The sequence below is a fragment of the Esox lucius genome, chromosome 2, assembly GCF_011004845.1.
Source record: "Esox lucius isolate fEsoLuc1 chromosome 2, fEsoLuc1.pri, whole genome shotgun sequence".
Taxonomy (NCBI): Eukaryota; Metazoa; Chordata; class Actinopteri; order Esociformes; family Esocidae; genus Esox; species Esox lucius.
Genome location: NC_047570.1, coordinates 18,017,818 through 18,037,155, shown reverse-complemented (window position 1 = coordinate 18,037,155; position 19,338 = coordinate 18,017,818). Strand labels below are relative to the sequence as shown.

Genomic DNA, 19,338 nt, shown 5'->3' with positions numbered 1-19,338 from the left:
TTTTCAATTTCCATATCAAAACTACAAAATAAACCCAGTTTGTATTTATACATGTATGTTGTTTGTTCAAAGACACTTGGGCTAACACACAGAATCTGAGAGCAGTTTATTCACCATGAGCAACAGGAGTTTGTCACCTTGTTAAAAGCTGATACACACAGAAAAACAAAGTCTATACAAATGTTCATATGGACATGGACTTAGCTCCTGGTTGGGATGGAGTGGAACTGGTATTGCCCAGGGACCTGAACACACTGTTGAAATGCCTTTTCTCATGAGAAAAAAAAAGGATAGTTTTTGTCCTTTTAAAACCTTATTTTGGTGTCAGGGGAATTAAGGGGTGCTCCGTCATCAAGAGTTACAAAACCCAAAGACCCTGCTCTTATTGCAGCAAAATGTCATGTACATTTAACTAAATGCTTACAGAAAGCGACAACACTGAATATGGAAGCTTGCATGTGACAATGCAAAGAGTCACATGGTCATTAGCAGACTGAATTATTCTACATTAGTGGCCATTTCTTAAGCCATTTAAAATACCAATATAAAAGTAGTGCCAGAATCTTGTGACCAACAGTGTGTTCACCATCTGTCAAATACTGCTGCTGAGGAAATGTTACTTTCATTTTGTAAAGATACATGAAAAGACAAACTTCACATGAAACTGACAGCACTTCTGCCCACAGCAGGCAGACAGAAGAGATTAAAACGAGAGTAATCTACTGTATTTTAATGTAGCTAAACCATTTAATCATTAAGATACTAACATACAGTGATTAAGCTCATCAGTCAAATGTAAGGCAGATCAATGGGATGGGGGGGGGGGGGGGAACTAAAAATCAACCCTAACATTAAGACAGTTGAGTTGAACTTGATGAAATGCATTCAACAACATTTTACAGAAAACTTGAGTGCCCCAAAGGGCGATTGAAATGAAAAAAAACTTTTTAGTTTGTGGTTCCTTTGGTTTTCCACCTGGCCCATTTCTCCCAGCATGCTCCTTTTACTTGGTGACGGCGTGAATTCCATGGGCCAGATATCCCACATTGCCGGATGTGACGCCTGCCATGGAAATTCTACCATCCTTAGTCATGTACACTGAAAACTCTTTGGTCAGACGCTCAACCTGGGGGAGACACAAACACCTGAAGTGAACACAAAGGCTCATCACCCAGACACTTCATTTAATAATGTACAGTAGGTACAGTTACTGTGTGTGTACCTGATCAGGCTTGAGGCCTGTGAAACAGAACATGCCAATCTGGTCAGTCACATGCTCCCAGTTGTGGGTGGAGCCCTCACTCTTCAGGTTGGCCGCCAACTGCTCCCTCATCTTAATGATGCGGTTGGCCATGCAGTGGACCTCCTCCAGCCTGGGGGGGTTAGTCAGGAACAGAATGGAAGTGTAGAAAACAAATTTACCCAACAGAACTTTTACTGAAAGATTAGGAGCATATGAAATGCCAGTACCAGAAAAAAAGGTCCAACCCTGTGTACACTTACCATATATTGTAAAGTTCTGTGGTGTTGAGAATAGTGGCAGCAATTCTGGCTCCATTCATTGGAGGATTGGAATAGATGGGCCGGATCAGAATCTTCAACTGGGACTCCACCCTCTTAGCTTCCTCTGCATCCTTACACACCAGAGTTAAGCCTCCCACTCGCTCACCTGTGAGACACACACAGACACACGAATCCACACCATTACTAACACACCCAAACCCACACAGTGTAGTTCTGTGTAGTGACACTGACCGTAGAGGCCCATATTCTTGGCAAAGGACTGAGACAGGACAATGTTGTGGCCTTGCTCAATGAAGTGACGAACGGCCCAGGCATCACGGTCAATATCACCGCTGGCAAAGCCCTGATAGGCCATGTCAAAGAACACCAACAGGTCCCTTTTCTGAGCCACAACAAGGATGGAGATATTCAGTGTTATCATTTGCACCACGGGTATGGAAAACCTCAAAGCTCTAGGCAGTGAAAGTCCAACAGGGACAGACTTGGGGCCTTCACAGCGATGACCGTGAAGGTATTTCATGTCCATGCGGAGCACATAATCACCTTCACCAGGTCTGCGATCTCTTTCCACTGCTCAGGCTTGGGGTCTACCCCGGTGGGGTTATGAGCGCAGGCATGCAGTAAGATCACACTCCTCTCTGGCATTTTCTGTAGGGTTCAGAGTGAAGACCATTGTGTTACCCAATCTCCCTCCCCCCATCAGATCCTTATTACTAAACAGACCCAAGTCAACACTCAACAATATGAAAACACACAAGTTGTGGTCCTCCATGTTAATGTGGAAATAAACAAAGACACCTCTCCTTCTCGCTTACCGAGATGTCGTCGAGCGTGCCCTTGAAGTCAAAGCCGCAGGTGGAGGGGTCATAGTAGCGATAGGCTTTCAGCTGCATGCCGGCATCTCTGAAGATGGGTGTGTGGTTGCCCCAGGAGGGGGTGGGCAGATACACGTCCCGGGACGCACTGTGGAAACGAGACTGGAGGAAATGCACCGTTCACTGACTGACCCTACACACATCCTGAAGAAATACATGATTATAAAACACAAGCACTTGGAATGTACACAGGCGCACTGAATGTACATAAAGTCTGGGACAAAGTGTTCCAGGGGGGCGATGGTCAAAACAGAACTGGTATTGAAGATTTATTCATTATCTTCCTTTTCTGGCTAAAAAGGCCAGGGGCTTTACCAGGAAATTGGCTCCGATGCGCAGAGAGCCAGTGCCTGATATGGTCTGGACAGTGATGTTCTGAAGGAGCGAGAGAAATGCTGTTAATGTCTATCACCTCATGTCACACCCACACACCCACACACCCACACACCCACACACCCACACACCCACACACTTACTCTGCCACTCTTGAGGACCTCGCTGTCAGCCCCCAGGGCCAGCTGAGCACAGGACTTGGTGAAGTCCCCCAGACCACCAATGGCCAGATACTCCTTATCCAACTGCTTGGAAGAAATCAATGCCTCAGCCTACAGGAATTGGAAAACCAGAGAGCAGAACATCGTGAGTGTGTGAGGGTCAAAGAAAGAAGATATTTCATAATTACATTGTCAGCAGCCACTGACTTAAACAACCCCCATCCCCAGCCAACATAAGCTAATAGCACAACATGCAACTAGGGTTCAGCAGAGCAGTATGTGCAAAGCCCAGAATGACTGTAGGGAAATTGTATATTATGAGCACATTTATCTGCTGCAGACTGCACCTTAACTTACCAATGCCTTATACAGTACATATACCAATGCCTTATACAGTACATACACCAATGCCTTATACAGTACATACACCAATGCCAATCCTTTCATCACACTACTAGGGGTTCCCACTTGGGCAAAGGTCTGATTGAATTACCAAATTAATCTCACTATCTGGAGGATCAGAATCTAAATACGCTGGCCAGATACAAAGTCCTTATTCTTCCAGAGTGGGACATGGATAATTAATAATTGCTATGCCAAGCCAGAGGATCCTAACAAAATATTTTCCACTTTAAAAAAGATTTTTTCCAATTCAAACATCTCATCTAATTATGCTAATCTGAGGAAATCTACTTAAAAAAGCATTATGCATTTACAAATACAGGGCAATTAGAACCCTTAAAATGGTACAAGGACAAAGAAAATATGTATAAACTGTATAGACTATAAACAGGAAGATAGAAAACATCATCCCTTTTGAAAAACTTGACAATCCGTGGACGAAAGAAGAGTAGTCTACCGACAGTTTTACACAAGATGCACATATTCAAATGAAGACTAGAGTTGAAAAACGTGTTGGTCATCAATGAAGGTTTGCCAAAACAACTTTCTGATAGCTTAACATTCAGAAAGCCTAGAATATGTACGGGTCTGGATATCCCCAAATAATTACATTCATATTTTATTTAAAGTTGGGGCTCTAAAACTAAATGACACAAATTGGTCCACGATTCCAGAAATGCAGATAAGCAGGAAAAAAACAATGTGAAACTATTTAAAATGGAGATGGCCTAAATTGCACTGCCTGTTCAATAAGAAAGCATAAAGCCTAACTCAACTTAAACTGGCTTTCAAAAACACTAAAATTACCTTCATGCTCCTGTGTGTTTAAACATATCTGGCTATTATACAAAAAAGCTAATAGCAGGATAAAACCTGGATCAACCGCTAACTCTGACCTTAGACCTGAGACACAATACAAGGCATTGTAGCAGCTCACTTTCCCTCTGAGTGAGCCAAAATAAAAGAACCATGGCTGTTGAAGCAGGGGCGTTACCTAGTGTCTGTTATTGTCCAGCTCTAGGTAAACTGTGGTGCACCATTTACACTGGGTGTCCCGTGATCCTACCTTACGGACACAATCAAGCACAAAGGGTTTTCCCTGGTCATCCCTGTAGGCCCCCACCCCTAAGTTCATCTTTTTGGGGTTAGTGTCCCTCTTGAAGGCCTCGGTCACCCCCAGGATGGGGTCAGGGGGGCCCATCTGCACCCCAGCCCACCAGGAGCTGCAACACAGGGGAGAAGAGGCATTCCAATCATAGACTGATTTTTTTATGAAGAAAAATATATATATTGTTTATACAATTTGTTTGTGTCACTGTGGACACCAATGGATGATATTCTGTATTTTATTGGAGTATTTTTCTCCAAGAAACCAGACTTCCTAATTATCATTTTAATTCTAACTACAGTATTCCAGGGTTGGAAGGAGATGACTGTGAGTATAAGGACATGACATAAGTCAATGCAATCTGATAGACGGACCGGCGAGAGTTTAAATTGGGAAATATGTCTCTCAGATTAATTTTATAGAAAAATATTTGAAACATTAACTTAAAGCATTAACTGCAAATGTCTACAGGTCATTTTTGATTGTTGTTATGCTAACAGTACAGAAAAAAACATACCTATTACCTATTCAAAGAGCTAGCCAGCTTCAGTTTACATTTTAGTCATGTAGCTGACACCCTTATCCAGAGAAACTTACAGTAGTGAGTGCCTACATTTCCTAGTCTTCAGTGGGAACTGAACTCAAAAAAGTGCCATGCTCTACCAAATGAGCAACACACTGCCCACCTGGCCCTCCCTGTCCTTGTCCACCTGCTGGTACGCCTGATCTGGATTTTGCCTAAAGACTTTGGACACAGTGCACCTTTATTTACTGTCCTTCTGGTCATCTGAACCAACAAAATATTGACATGGCCCTGAAAGATAATGTGTACCATTCAGAGTCAGACTCCGGTTCTCTTTGGGGTTTTAGACAGGCTACCTCTATAAACACTTTGTGACAACTTGCTGGCGTAAAAAATGGCTTTATAAAAACATTCGATTGATGGATAACTGCCCTAAAAAAAACTAAATATTTGGGAGAATATATAACCACGACTGATTGCTCTACACGTGGTTTTCCGCTAAGAGCAGGTTTAAAAAACGTAAGAAACGCCCGGTAGTGACCGTCGGTTTTTCAGAAATTTGACCCGAGTAACCACGCTAATATGAGCAGTTTGCCCGCGAATACAAACGATTCACGTCGACAGAATCCATGACATTTCTTGGCCAATCATCGATCAGGGGTATGTCCTCGATAACCAATGGAATCACTCATTCGTCGAATCTCAAAGGCTAAATGCCTCTGCTACCTAAAAGTAATTGACCTTTCACTGGAAATTAATGAACATCACTTTAGCTGTTGAACCTGAAACAAACGACTCCAATCAAGATCAGTATCCAAGGCAGTAATTATTTTGTCAAAGGTTGTGACTATCAATGTGTTTCAAGTTTACACACGCACACACGAGAGTTGAAAAATACATGGAACAATTCGGTCACGGTTGAGAGCGGATAAAATGAGTGAGTGGAGTTCAGCGGTCGGTCACATGGCAAGCATATACCATAGCAAGAGGCAATTTACAAGTTGCTAGCTATTCAAATGTAGTTTAAATATCAAGTAGACAGGTAGCTAGTTTTATTAAGTTACTAGAATAAGAAATAGAGATCTTTGTGATCTAGTTTTGGGAGCCCCTGATGTAGCCAGAGAAGTTGTCAGAGGGGAGTAGCTAACACAGCCAGCTAATAGTGTACTGGCCAGTTAATTAATTGTCAACTGCATATCAGATGTGACAGTGCCGAGTGGTATTACCTGTTCCTAGTGGATACAGCTCCCAGGGATGTCGAGAATGTCCCGATACTAGAGATCACCTTTTTGGATTTCAACAGTGCCATAACTTAGCTGGTAGCAGAGGTTTAGTGACCGAAAAAAAGTATCAGGATATAGAAAAGGGGGAGGGACAAGCAGGGCGCGCACGCGCTCACGTTATATCAGGTACCGAAGTTAGTGCGTGTAGTAATCTACATCTCCAGCTAGTGGCGTAATGATCCTATGGAACCACGTATTTTTGCAAGCACTCTTTCTAAACATACGTTCTTAACACGCTTTAAGTACTGGCTTTGACTAGGTTGCGGTCATATCAAGACGAGAAGCAAAATCGAGTGTTTGCGCGATTTTGGCTACCTTAATTGACGCATTTGCGTACATTTATTATGTATTAAAACAAGAATAATATGATAATGCTTTACTTAATTTTTTTCGAATAAAAAGTTATTCCCTCAGACGTTAACTGTACTTAAAACAATAAATAGAAGACTATTGTTTTAGTAACAATCAATCAGTTTGTTGCTTTTTTAATTTTTTATCTCCTATTAGTTTAATAATTAGAATCACGTTTATTCCGTCAGAGCAAATACTTTTACAGGAGAGGGGGGTGCCAATTGTGATCAACTGAGTTTCTCTTCAGATGAAGACATATTTAATGACATGCAAAAGTAGGTCAATAAGTATCAAAATTAAGAGAAAATGCCAAGTTCCACTGAATATTCAATAGTTCCACTTTCAATAAGCCTGTATGCATGTGATCACTGTTGGGGCCTTGTTTTAGCGGCTGGTGACAGATGGCCAGAGGGATGGGGCTGATCTGAGGATTTTCTCTTGACTGTTTGCTCCTTCCTTATTGCCTCACCCGTCTTTGAATCTCTAAATCCTGTTGAAAAGCAATGGCAGTAAAACCTTCAAATCTCATTCTTCAATTGTCGAGGCCTTCTGCTGTGTACATCTGGAATTTGTCTTTTAAAGCTGTGGAAGTACTTTACCTCTCAGGTGAGTGGAAAGAAATGAATGGAGAAGCGTTCAGTGAGGTAGCAGGACTTTGCCTGGCCACACCATGGCTGCTTCTGGTCAAAGATCTCCTTCAGCATCCAGCCTGGATCAGAGCGGCATCCCAGGAACACCCACCTCTGTTTGGCTGACATCTGTGAAGTGGTGTGCTGGGTCGGTCATACTATTGTGTGGCTCTCGTACTACTAGGGTTATGACTAAAGTGACTTAACTCCTCCTTTTTTTCTCCCTCCTCTTTTGAAGTCATTTTGGATCTTTTTGTGTGGAGATTTCCAACTAGATAAATCGATAAGCCAACTACGGGCGAGAAGGCCTTATCTGACGTCTCTACCAGGGAATTCAAGACGGCTATTGCTTTGGCTGAATGCAAAGACTGACCTTTGACTGACCTCAAAAGGACATCTGAATATACCTCAGCTTGAGCCAACCCACTGGAGAAAAGGACCAGGGGGCGTTTAAGACACAATAATATAAGAGTGAGAGGTGCACTTTTAACTCTCCAATTAAGCTCTCACTCCAATATCTGTCTTGTGATGGTTAAAAAGCATGTGGGTTTGTGTCAGATTATGGCCAGAATCTATAACACTGGACTGTTCAACTCTTCTAATCATCATACTCAGCATCATTATGATTGAGGCTCTCTGATCAGCCACAACTTTGTCTTTGTGGTCCACTCAACACCACTGTAGGAGGTTAGGATTGGATCAACCATTCATGTGTAAAACAGGAGCAGACTGACTGAAATTATTAGAATTTATTTTCAGATGACGCAAGTGCATACAATGTATTCTGCTATCTTAGTGATGTTCGTGACGCCCCCCCCCCCCCCCCCCCCCCCCCGAGCTTGTGGGAGATGATGGTCTCTCGAAATGTGCATTTTCAGCTGCGCTAGCGGCTGAATTGTTTCTCCATACCGAACAAAAATATTTGAGTGTGGGGACAAACCACACAAACTACTGGCCAGACAGCTGCTCGTGATGAAAGTGATTTATGAGGTCAAATCTGTGACTAGGAAACTACCCTGTTCTCCAGAGACATCAGATTTAATCAGTTTTATGAATCCCTGTATACATCTACAACAGACCCTAATTCATTAAACATTCAGAAACATTTGGAGTCTAATAGTCCCCTTGAACCAAAAGGATTTAGATTTCCAAAATGGATTTGGTGGAATTTAAAAATGTCTTGGAGACTGACATTTCAAACTGGAAAGAGTGGAAAACCTACCCGTCCGAATGGTTTCCCCTGCGATTTTTTAAAACACATTTTATTCTTTCACCCTATGTTTAGAACATATACACTTATCCAATGATGAAGCGTCATTGCCAACTACTCTGGATGAGCAGTTAAAACACGTATTCATTTGAATTGGGGATCAGGAAGAGGTTAAGAGATATAGGCCATCATGGTGCCTGAACAGATCAAAATATATATGTCTGGCAGGCTGAAAAAAACAAGCGCATGTGGATTAGACTGGATTAATCCCCAACAGCAAGTTGTTTTTCAATCTCAGACGTCTCTCTGACGTTCTCTCCCAGGTTACCTTGTATGGACCTAGCTCTTAAATCTCTTTTGATCAAGTAAAATTGCCTCACCTGTTTGTGGTCCTACAGAAATGTAACATTGGGGACAGGTTCCTAAAATAGATGCATCTTCAGTGGGGGAGGAGACAGCATTGTACACTTCTTCTGCAGCTTGTCACTGTGGATATCAAGCCTCCAATGAGGTTTGTCATGAGGTCTCATGTAGCAATACAGTTATAAACACTACGTAATACACCCTAAATGTGGATTATTTTATGCTCTATACACTATATGTGGATTCTTTTATACTCTACGCAACTGAACCCCCAATCTAGCAGTCCAGTAATGACCTAATAAAGTAAGCATACTAGTCAGAACATTTCCAATATCCCTGCTCGGATGAGTTAATGTAATTTAAATTGTTGTTCTCCCACGTTTCCTAGAATATCCTTATATTCATACCTCAATCATTTTAGAAGCATGTGGCTCCAGTCATCATCCCATTAGTCTGGGATTATGAAACACACCAGACAGGTAAAAAAAAACTCTGTAAATCCAACATGCAAGGAGGACTGGCTGTCCCAAATGTTAAGTTTGACAAAAGAATTGGGAAGAATAGCAAAATTGTAGATTCATAAGAATTGTCAAAAAGGGAGGAAGAACTATTCACTGACATTTCCCTGAATGGAGCACATCAATCAACTTGCAGACATTGTCTTATATAATTGCAGATCATAACCTGACTACACTATTCAACTACACCAATCCCTTATGTGACAAATGTCAAACTGCTGAGGACACAGTACTTTTGTAAAACAAAGGAGATCATCAACTTCAATAAAAGCAACATCTCTCTACTCCTGCTGTTATACTTGGTGGTCAGCCTGTAGAGTTATTTGGCCATTCTACAAACTTAGATAAGTAACTGTGTGCACTGAGAATATGTTTAAGACAGTGCAGTGTTTTTATTTTGTAAGGTAAATTAAAGCAGCTACATCTGCTGTCTCACAGGCAAAACGGTGTGAAACGGAATGACCGGCATGGCACAGGCCGTAACCAGCAATTAAATTATGACCCCACTATTTCCAGAGTTGAAAATATCTCCCCTTGGGGAGGCAGTTCAGAATGCAGAGGGCTTCCAATATTTCTAAGTAGTAACTTCCAAGTGCCATTAGCATATTGAACGCTTAATCGGAATTGACCTGTGTTTGTCATACTGGAATGATGGAAATATATTGTGATGATAATCTGCTCATGTTGATAATGGTCTTCTTGGATCATTAAGTATTGGGCCATGATGTTTCATTGGATCATAATGTATTACTGAATCATGTATATAACTAGGTGTCCTTCATGATAATGTTGATGATAATGATAATATTCAAACTAGGAACTCTTGATTTTGACAATGCTTGTAGACCAATGATGTTACACATATCAAATGTGAGAATACAGTTACACTGTACCCCTTTTGTACTTTTTTGCTTCTAAGGTTGTTAAATGTTTAATAAAGACAAATCTCCACACTGAATGAACAATAAGGTTTTTCTGATCAAAATAAAATCTGCTTTAATCCAACCTGCACAAACACTGTGATGTACTCTATGACTTCTCTTTGACCCAGACCCACTGTTGGTTCTAAACACACTACTTAATGTTGGTTATCCTGGCATTATCAGAGGTTCTGAACACATTACTGTTGGTTTCCCTGGCAGTATCAGAGGTTCTGAACACATTACTGTTGGTTTTCCTGGCAGTATCAGAGGTTCTGAACACATTACAGTTGGTTAACCTGGCAGTATCAGAGGTACTGAACACACAACTTAATGTTGGTTATCCTGGCATTATCAGAGGTTCTGAACACATTGCTGTTGGTTATCCTGGCAGTATCAGAGGTTCTGAACACATTTCTGTTTATTATCCTGGCTGTATCAGAGGTTCTGAACACATTACTGTTGGTTATCCTGGCTGTATCAGAGGTTCTGAACACAATACTGTTTATTATCCTGGCTGTATCAGAGGTTCTGAACACATTACTGTTGGTTATCCTGGCTTTATCAGAGGTTCTGAACACACTACTGTTGGTTATCCTGGCAGCATCAGAGATTCTGAACACACTACTGTTTATTATCCTGGCTGTATCAGAGGTTCTGAACACATTACTGTTGGTTATCCTGGCAGCATCAGAGGTTCTGAACACACTACTGTTTATTATCCTGGCTGTATCAGAGGTTCTGAACACATTACTGTTGGTTATCCTGGCTGTATCAGAGGTTCTGAACACATTACTGTTGGTTATCCTGGCAGTATCAGAGGTTCTGAACACATTACTGATTGTTATCCTGGCTCTATCAAAGGTTCTGAAATGATTACTTAAGCACCAACAACAAGTAATTTCTCATGGGGTCTGTCTTTTTTATCTTTTTTTTTTTTTTAAATGATTGATTGTTGATGTTTTAGTTTTTTGTTCAGGAGGAAAAAAAACACCCACTGTATCATTGAATGTCCTGTATTGTTTTTAGGTTTGATAGATTAAAATAAATGGATTTTAGGATGCATGTGAGAAAAATTGCATCAAATTTACATTTGTGATTTCTTCTTTGTCATTGGCCAGTAGACTGACAACAGCAGTTATCGTGGTCTCTGTCCGTTGTCTGTGGTCCAATATGAAGACCACCTAGCAGGAAGCATGGGGAGAAGTGGCAGTGACTCTAATGGCATTGGCAGCAGTGGTCTTGGCACACCTAAAATATTATTTTAACAAATGACCTTGACTTAACAATAACCTTCATCACATGTGTAAGGGAGAGACCTAATGCTTTAGTGCCTGCTCACAAAATGTGTGTTATTACTTTAATTACCGGAATACAGCAAGATCTCTTCACATCGCTCCTTTTCTGTTGTCAACCAATGAAGCCAAATTGTAAAAACTGTTGGCTGGTGAGCCCTCCCCTGTCTGAGTGGTTGGCTGAGAATGCTCTCACCTGCTATTCGCTGAAGCTGATTCTGAAGGTTCTTGTCCTCTACCGGGCGTCCGGTAAAAAAGAGACGGAAGGTTTATTGTTTAAGACTTTTATTCCTCCACTTCCACACTCACACTCAATCACGCTTCACTGCAACTGAACTGGTTGTGGACTTGTTTGTCAAGTTGAACTGCTTGTGGTTCCTTAGATGCACGCACAGTATTAAACCATCAAACCCATATCCTACAATTGAGCTTGGTAACTTGCGTCTTCTTGGTCTCACCTAACTGTTCGCAGATGGGCAGGCAGGGCGAGTGGTTCGTGCGCGCTCATCCCGCGGTTCGGTTGGTGAACAGTGGTCGTTATGGCAACAGTGCCACTCAACTAACAACGACGCAACGTTGGAGGGACTGGGGGGAACGGGCGTGACAGCCTTTTGCACACAAATTATCGCATCCTCTAGGGACACATGTCATTCTTTTCCTAAAATAGGCCCAATTCATTACCTTAAATGACAATAATTATACAGATACGCTATATGAGAAACTCAGCCATAATGAGCGAGAGAGCGTGATTGACAGGCAGAGGGTATTTTGTTGTTGCATTCTTTCACTAAATGAACATTAGCTATGATATTTTAAGCCTGACGGCTTAATTTACTCTCCTTACTACAACCTGCCCTGTGTCCCTGACAAAGTCTAAATGATATTCAGTGATTAGCTTTGGCATTAAGTAACATATTCTCTGTAATCTCTGTATTTTGATATACAGTAGTCATCACTTGACTTGGACAACAGAGGCAGGCTGCAGGGTAAGTGTGCATGTACAGGTGCTGGTCATCAAATTAGAATATCATCAAAAAGTTGATTTCTTTCCGTAATTCCATTCAGAAAGTGAAACTTGTATAATGTATACATTCATTCCACACAGACTGATATATTTCAAGTGTTTATTTCTTTTCATTCTGATGATTATAACTGACAACTAATGAAAACCCCAAATTCAGTAACTCAAAAAATTTGAATATTGTGAAAAGGTTCAATATTGAAGACACTCTAATCAGCTAATTAACCCAAAACACCTGCAAAGGCCATTAAATGGTCTCTCAGTCTAGTTCTGTAGGCAAGTAATCATGGGGAAGACTACTGACTTGACAGCTGTCCAAAAGACGACCATTGACACCTTGCACAAGTAGGGCAAGACACAAAAGGTCATAGCTAAAGAGGCTGGCTGTTCACAGAGCTCTGTGTCCAAGCACATTAATAGAGAGGCAAAGGGAAGGAAAAGATGTGTTTGAAAAAAGTGTACATGCAATAGGGATAACCGCACCCTTGAGAGGATTGTGAAACAAAACCCATTAAAAATGTGTGGGAGATTCACAAAGAGTGGATTGCAGCTGGAGTCAGTGCTTCAAGAACCATCAAGCACAGACGTATGCAAGACATGGGTTTCAGCTGTTGGATTCCTTTGTGTCAAGCCACTCTTGAACAAGACACAGCGTCAGAAGAGTCTCACCTGGGCTAAGGACAAAAGGGACTGGACTGCTGCTGAGTTATGAAGACAGGAGAGGCACAGAATCCACGTTGTTTGAAGTCCAGTGTAAAGTTTCCACAGTCAGTGATGGTTTGGGGTGCCATGTCATCTGCTGGTGTTGGTCCACTGTGTTTTCTGAGGTCCAAGGTCAATGCAGCCATTTACCAGGAAGTTTTAGAGCACTTCATGCTTCCTGCTGCTGACCAACTTTATGGAGATTTCATTTTCCAACAGGACTTGGCACCTGCACACAGTGCCAAAGCTACCAGTACCTGGTTTAAGGACCACGGTATCCCTGTTCTTAATTGGCCAGCAAACTCACCTGACCTTTACCCTATAGAAAATCTATGGGGTATTGTGAAGAGGAAGATGCGATACGCCAGACCCAACAATGCAGAAGAGTTGAAGGCCACTATCAGAGCAACCTGGGCTCTCATAACACCTGAGCAGTGCCACAGACTGATCGACTCCATGCCACGCCGCATTGCTGCAGTAATTCAGGCAAAAGGAGCCCCAACTAAGTATTGAGTGCTGTACATGCTCATACTTTTCATGTTCATACTTTTCAGTTGGCCAACATTTAAAAAAAATATTTTTTGTATTTGTCTTAAGTAATATTCACATTTTCGGAGATACTGAATTTGGGATTTTCACTAGTTGTCAGTTATAATCATCACAATTAAAATAAATAAACATTTGAAATATATCAGTCTGTGTGTAATGAATGAATATAAAAAAAAGTTTCACTTTTTGAATGGAATTACTGAAATAAATAAAACTTTTTGATGATATTCTAATTTTATGACCAGCACCTGTATGTATTTATTGACACCACCATTGTTGATAAATGTTCTGTTTATCTGTTTTTGCGTCTGAGTGCAGCTATGATTATATGTTGTAGGAGTGGGCATAGTTATTTCACATTATTTCCAACAATCTACTTAGGCTGCCCTGTAGCTAATGAATATCGGAGCGAATATGATCCTGAATCAATTCATGATATCGATCAACTGGAGCAGCCCCTCACATTGAATAATTTCTGATCCCATTCACTGTCCAATGCAAACGGCATTCATAGCTTTATTTTCACTATAGGCTATTTACTATTTAAGTCTCTACTCAATGACAGTCTCTCCATGTTAGGATTCAACTTCATCCTGTTCCCTAGGGATGAGCAGAGGAACCAGGCAGAGCTTGGAAGTCCATGAAACATTCTCCAGCTGGCATCTGACAACAGTGTTCCCTGGCACAAAAATTACTAAGTGTGTATATGTGTATGAGAGACACTCATCTGTGATCAGTTATTTTCTTTGTCAGAGGGAAAGTTGTATCAGCAAAGTACACACACAGAACAATCTCTCGTGGGCAGAATCAGCTGACCAAATGACATGAGATTACCTCTGTGTTTCAGAGATTACATGTGGAACAATAAATGAACAGAGTAAAGCATTTCATGTTTTGACTGGCGTTTGGGGCTCTTTACAACATGCCCTATAAATGTTCTGTTTTTTCAGAATTGTTGTCATCCACACAAAGAAATACCCTGATCAATAACGTTTTTAAGAGAAATGGTTCCCTGCTCAGAATTGACCATATGGGTCAGTGTGCTCTTACATGTCATACTAATCAAATAGCCAGAGGCCTAAAGTGGCCAATAAAGTGTTATTTGACATGGACGTTGCTGTTGAGGCTTCCACCAATTGAGTGTAACGATTTGGGTGGGACATTCAGTTTCATTGCCCTGTATTGGCTGATAGCTCTTAATGATCCGGTTGGAGTCAAGATCCAATAACAGATTATACAGCTTCAGTCATGGTCAGGTATGAGCCAAATGGCACATAGCTGACTGCTGTCTAATATCAAGCCTTAACCCTGGAAAACTGGTAACAAACCTCTTTGCTTGTGTATTGGGGTGTATATTATATGATCATACAGCATATTACTGTAATGTAGGTAGATAGATAGACGTTTGTATGTCTGTGTGTGTGTGTACGTTTGTATGCATGGCCAATTTTCCCTGCGTGATCCATATTTATGGACAAATTCACTGCCCTGTAAACATTAGAATTAAGTATGTGAGCACATTTTTGCATGGTGTGTTTATGCATGTAACAACAATAAATGTGCTGTGACAGTTTCTCGGGGGAGATTTTGTTGACAAAACAGTGGAAAGAAGAAGAATTGAAGGAGGACTAGGTGTGTTGGTGAATTTGGGAGTGTCGATGTGTTTGGATGTTTCAGTGTGTTTGGGTGTGTGAGAGTGTGTGTTTGTGTGTGTGGGCATGTTTGGATTTGTTGGTGTGTGTAATTGGGTGTGTGGGTGTGTCCGTCTGTTTGGATGTGTTTGGGTATGTTTGTGTTTGGGCAGTTCCAACTCAGCCCACTCAGAGCTTGTCTATGTCCTATCATCCTGGTGACGGAGTCTCCGCCCTGATGAGTATGTGTGTTTAGTCTGACAGGAGAAAGCGGAGCAGCAATATACTGGTAGATAATTCATCATCAGTTGTGATACTTTGTTTGAGTTGTGCTAAAGCAAGCAGAGCAGAGAAATAATGATTTTTCTCTCTCTCTGTCTCATGTAGCTATCTAACTTTCTCAGTGCCATTTTAAAGTGTTTTAGATGTCAGTCATAGCTGCGTTCGTGTGAAAATATTGTAGCTAATTCTTCAGCATGGCTAGCCAGTTGTTGTGCGCGAGGCTATTTACTTAAGATTAAGCTTGTGGCCTAGAGATTGAAGACCACAACTCAGGCTTTATCAGAGGGTATACACACATACTGTTCTGTCATTTACAGTTGTGTCTTCACAGTGTCTGCAATTTAACTCTACAGATTTCACTGTTGTGGCACTTAGTACACAACATTATGTTCATCAAGTCCCTGCAATGAAAACGCATGAGTGAATGAATGAGAAGTTGAATCTTCTTCAGTTTAATAGTAATGTTGATATATTGTAAGAGCTAAAGGTTTAAGATATTGTCTGGGGTCTGGCAATATTTGTAATGGTAATTTAAAAAATCCACCATTAATTCTATTCTTGAACAATATAATGTGTTAATACCTCATGGAAATCCATGAGCCTATAATGTAAGTTCAATATATTATCATAGTTTAAACCTTGTCTAAAATGTACATATCTCATAGACTATCAATCTTGTTAGTCTATTTCTTTGAAATTGGTTCCATTTTCCTATCTGCCTCATCCCACAGCTGTTTATCAAAACAAGGTTTTTATTTTTCATTTTTCCCCCTCGAAAATTGAATTGTTCACATTATAGGTCACATTAAAAGTGGAAAAAGTGCTGACATGATTTATTTTTGTCTCATTCTTAAACATCCCGAAAACCTGGCATTTTCACAGGGGTGTGTCGACTTTTTATATCCACTGTGTATTACAAAGGTTATCCTTTTGTCATGCCTGAAAACAGGCAAGGGTTGCAACCGGGGAAGAGAATGGCTGACAGAGTGAGTAATATGAAACATAGAACGCTGGAAACGACTGTACAAGACAGAGAACAGGGGTTAAGTACACAGGACTAATGATTAACCGGGAACACCTGGCGAGGGGGCGGGGACAAGACAACAGGTGAAACACATCAGGACGTGACATGATCTCAGTAGAACAAAGCGGTGACAGGGGTCCAGCAGGCTCAGACTGTCATATATTTTTTAGGATATAAAGCTACAACACAATATTAATCTTTGAATTATATTCCACTTGTTTTGCTGTTTTGCAAAAAGTCTAGAATGGTCTAGAATTATTTTCATAGATGTGCATCTTTAACAATTTCTGACGGTCCTCCAGGGCATGCTGAATTTCCTCATTTGCCTAATGTTTTAACCACGTACAGCATTTTATGCCTACAAAATATTTAATTGATAACTCAGTTGACAGCAATGCAAGAGCCAATTGATTGCAGGGATTTAGATGCTGCTGTTAACTAAGGGTAATTATTAATGGCAAGGCAAAAAAATTTGTCTATTTTTCAACCTAGTGTTTCAAACTGTGAGTGCTGAATGCCTGAACATTGAGGGTTTGTCTAACCAATATGGCATAACATTGAATGGTATGTGAGCAATACATCATGGCTCAGGGCTGTTCTTAGGCACGACGCATTACATTGTGTCTGGACACCTCACTTAGTCATGATATAAAAATATACCACAACCCTGGATCCCTTAATGCTGTTATAAACTGCAATTAGATCAGTAAAAAGTGATGAGGCATCTTGGAGGTTTGTGGTATATTGTCACGACACATCTGGTGCCTTATTGTTTAATCATGATCTTTTGAATGGCAGTTATTTAGTATAGGAACCTTCTAGAAATCTTTTTAGATCACTAGCTTTGTTTAGTTGTTTAGTAGCTATCCGCCAAGCCTGTCACTATCAGAGAGGTATATCCTTGTTAGTCTTGTTAGTCTGCCTAGCGTGCCACATCCTTGTTATATCCTTGGTCAGTTAGAAAATTATTTGCAAGAATACTGTCTAAAACTGTCTAAAAGAAAACCTAAACCAAGACCAGATGTCTCAGAGTCAGTGTACCATAGGGTGCTTGGGGTTAAAAGTGGCCTCATTGGCACTCACCCAGACTCGTCCCAAGTGCCATTCTTGGTCATAATCAACTTACAGTACAATGGAGGAACAAGAAATACAGGACTCCTGGTACTGACAGTGGCGAAAATTAATGAAGTACAACTACTGACAGTGGTGAACAGTAATGAAGTACAACTACTGACAGTGGTGAAAAGTAATGAAGGATAACTTGTACTGACAGTGGTGAAAAGTAATGAAGGACAACTTGTACTGACAGTGGTGAAAAGTAATGAAGGAAAACTTGTATTGACAGTGGTGAAAAGTAATGAAGGACAACTTGTACTGACAGTGGTGAAAAGTAATGAAGGACAAAAAGTATTGACAGTGGTGAAAAGTAATGAAGGACAACTTGTACTGACAGTGGTGAAAAGTAATGAAGGACAACTTGTACTGACAGTGGTGAAAAGTAATGAAGGACAACTTGTACTGACAGTGGTGAAAAGTAATGAAGGACAACTTGTATTGACAGTGGTGAAAAGTAATGAAGGACAACTAGTATTGACAGTGGTGAAAAGTAATGAAGGACAACTTGTACTGACAGTGGTGAAAAGTAATGAAGGACAACTTGTACTGACAGTGGTGAAAAGTAATGTGTGTACATCTTAGTCACCCTCTTTTCCAGGAGTAATGGAGATAAACGTATCTGCCATATGAGTGGATTAGGCACAAAAACAATGGACCACTGTCTTTCTTTTGCCACCATCGTGGAAAGCAGGGATTAACACAGTGGGACTGGGCTGAGCAGGAGATTTGCTTGCATCTGTTCCCCTCCCTGTTCTGGCCATGTCCTGCATTGTCTGAGACAGTTCCTGGTTATCTTATCCAGCCACCACAGAGCTGCCCAATCACTCTTGGTAGGTGTGTGTATCCGTGGAGATGTGTCCCTATATGTACTGGACGTGCATGTGCGCATATGTGCATGCCCTTGGATGTGTCTGTGTGTGTCTTGGACCAAAAATACTTTATCGGCCCAAACAATTGTCTGCTTTATGTGCCTAAAATTCTTAAATGTTTTTGTGTGCCAGTGCTGTGAGCCTTCCTCATCCTCTGACTCAGCAGAATACATTTCCTAAAACACACTTGATATTGTGTGCTTTTAGAGAGGAGCTCCTGATGTTTTCTGTTACTTACATCTGTTTGTTTGCTTCTAATTTAGTTTCTGGCCGCATGCATCTCTCGTTTGGCTGCAAGCAATATTCAGGGGAAAGTAGATAACCCCACTCCCACACACACACATCTCTCGCTTCCCTCTCTTTCTTTCTAAGTTAGGGACCATTTTTTGGCTGGGAATCAGAGCGGACTTAACTCTATTTCTCCTGTACAGTTGTCAACAGTGGCCTCAAAGAAGTGTGTGTGTGTGTGTGTGTGTGTGCAGTATGAGTGAGTGTGGTTTGATGTTTTTTGTGCTATAAAAAAAGAGAGTGAGTTCAATTAAAGATGAAAGCGCTGATGATTAATTGATGGAAGTCAGACTGTTTCATTTGGTACTGAACCAGGGGTGTTCAAGCTCCATACAATATACCAGGGGTGTTGAGACTCTAT

General features: G+C 41.0%; 1 protein-coding gene across 1 annotated transcript; it reads right to left on the bottom strand.

Moving 5' to 3' along the window:
* Positions 1-89: 89 nt before the first annotated feature.
* On the bottom strand, positions 90-6,305 carry got2b (glutamic-oxaloacetic transaminase 2b, mitochondrial). Its single transcript, XM_010879735.5, has 10 exons — positions 6,153-6,305; positions 4,362-4,518; positions 2,876-3,004; positions 2,715-2,774; positions 2,340-2,501; positions 2,068-2,172; positions 1,756-1,906; positions 1,504-1,669; positions 1,223-1,373; positions 90-1,126 (listed from the first exon to the last, which is right to left on the bottom strand). The coding sequence occupies exons 1-10, from the start codon at positions 6,233-6,235 to the stop codon at positions 1,004-1,006; spliced, it is 1,287 nt and encodes a 428-aa protein (XP_010878037.1). The 5' UTR covers positions 6,236-6,305; the 3' UTR covers positions 90-1,003.
* Positions 6,306-19,338: the final 13,033 nt, after the last annotated feature.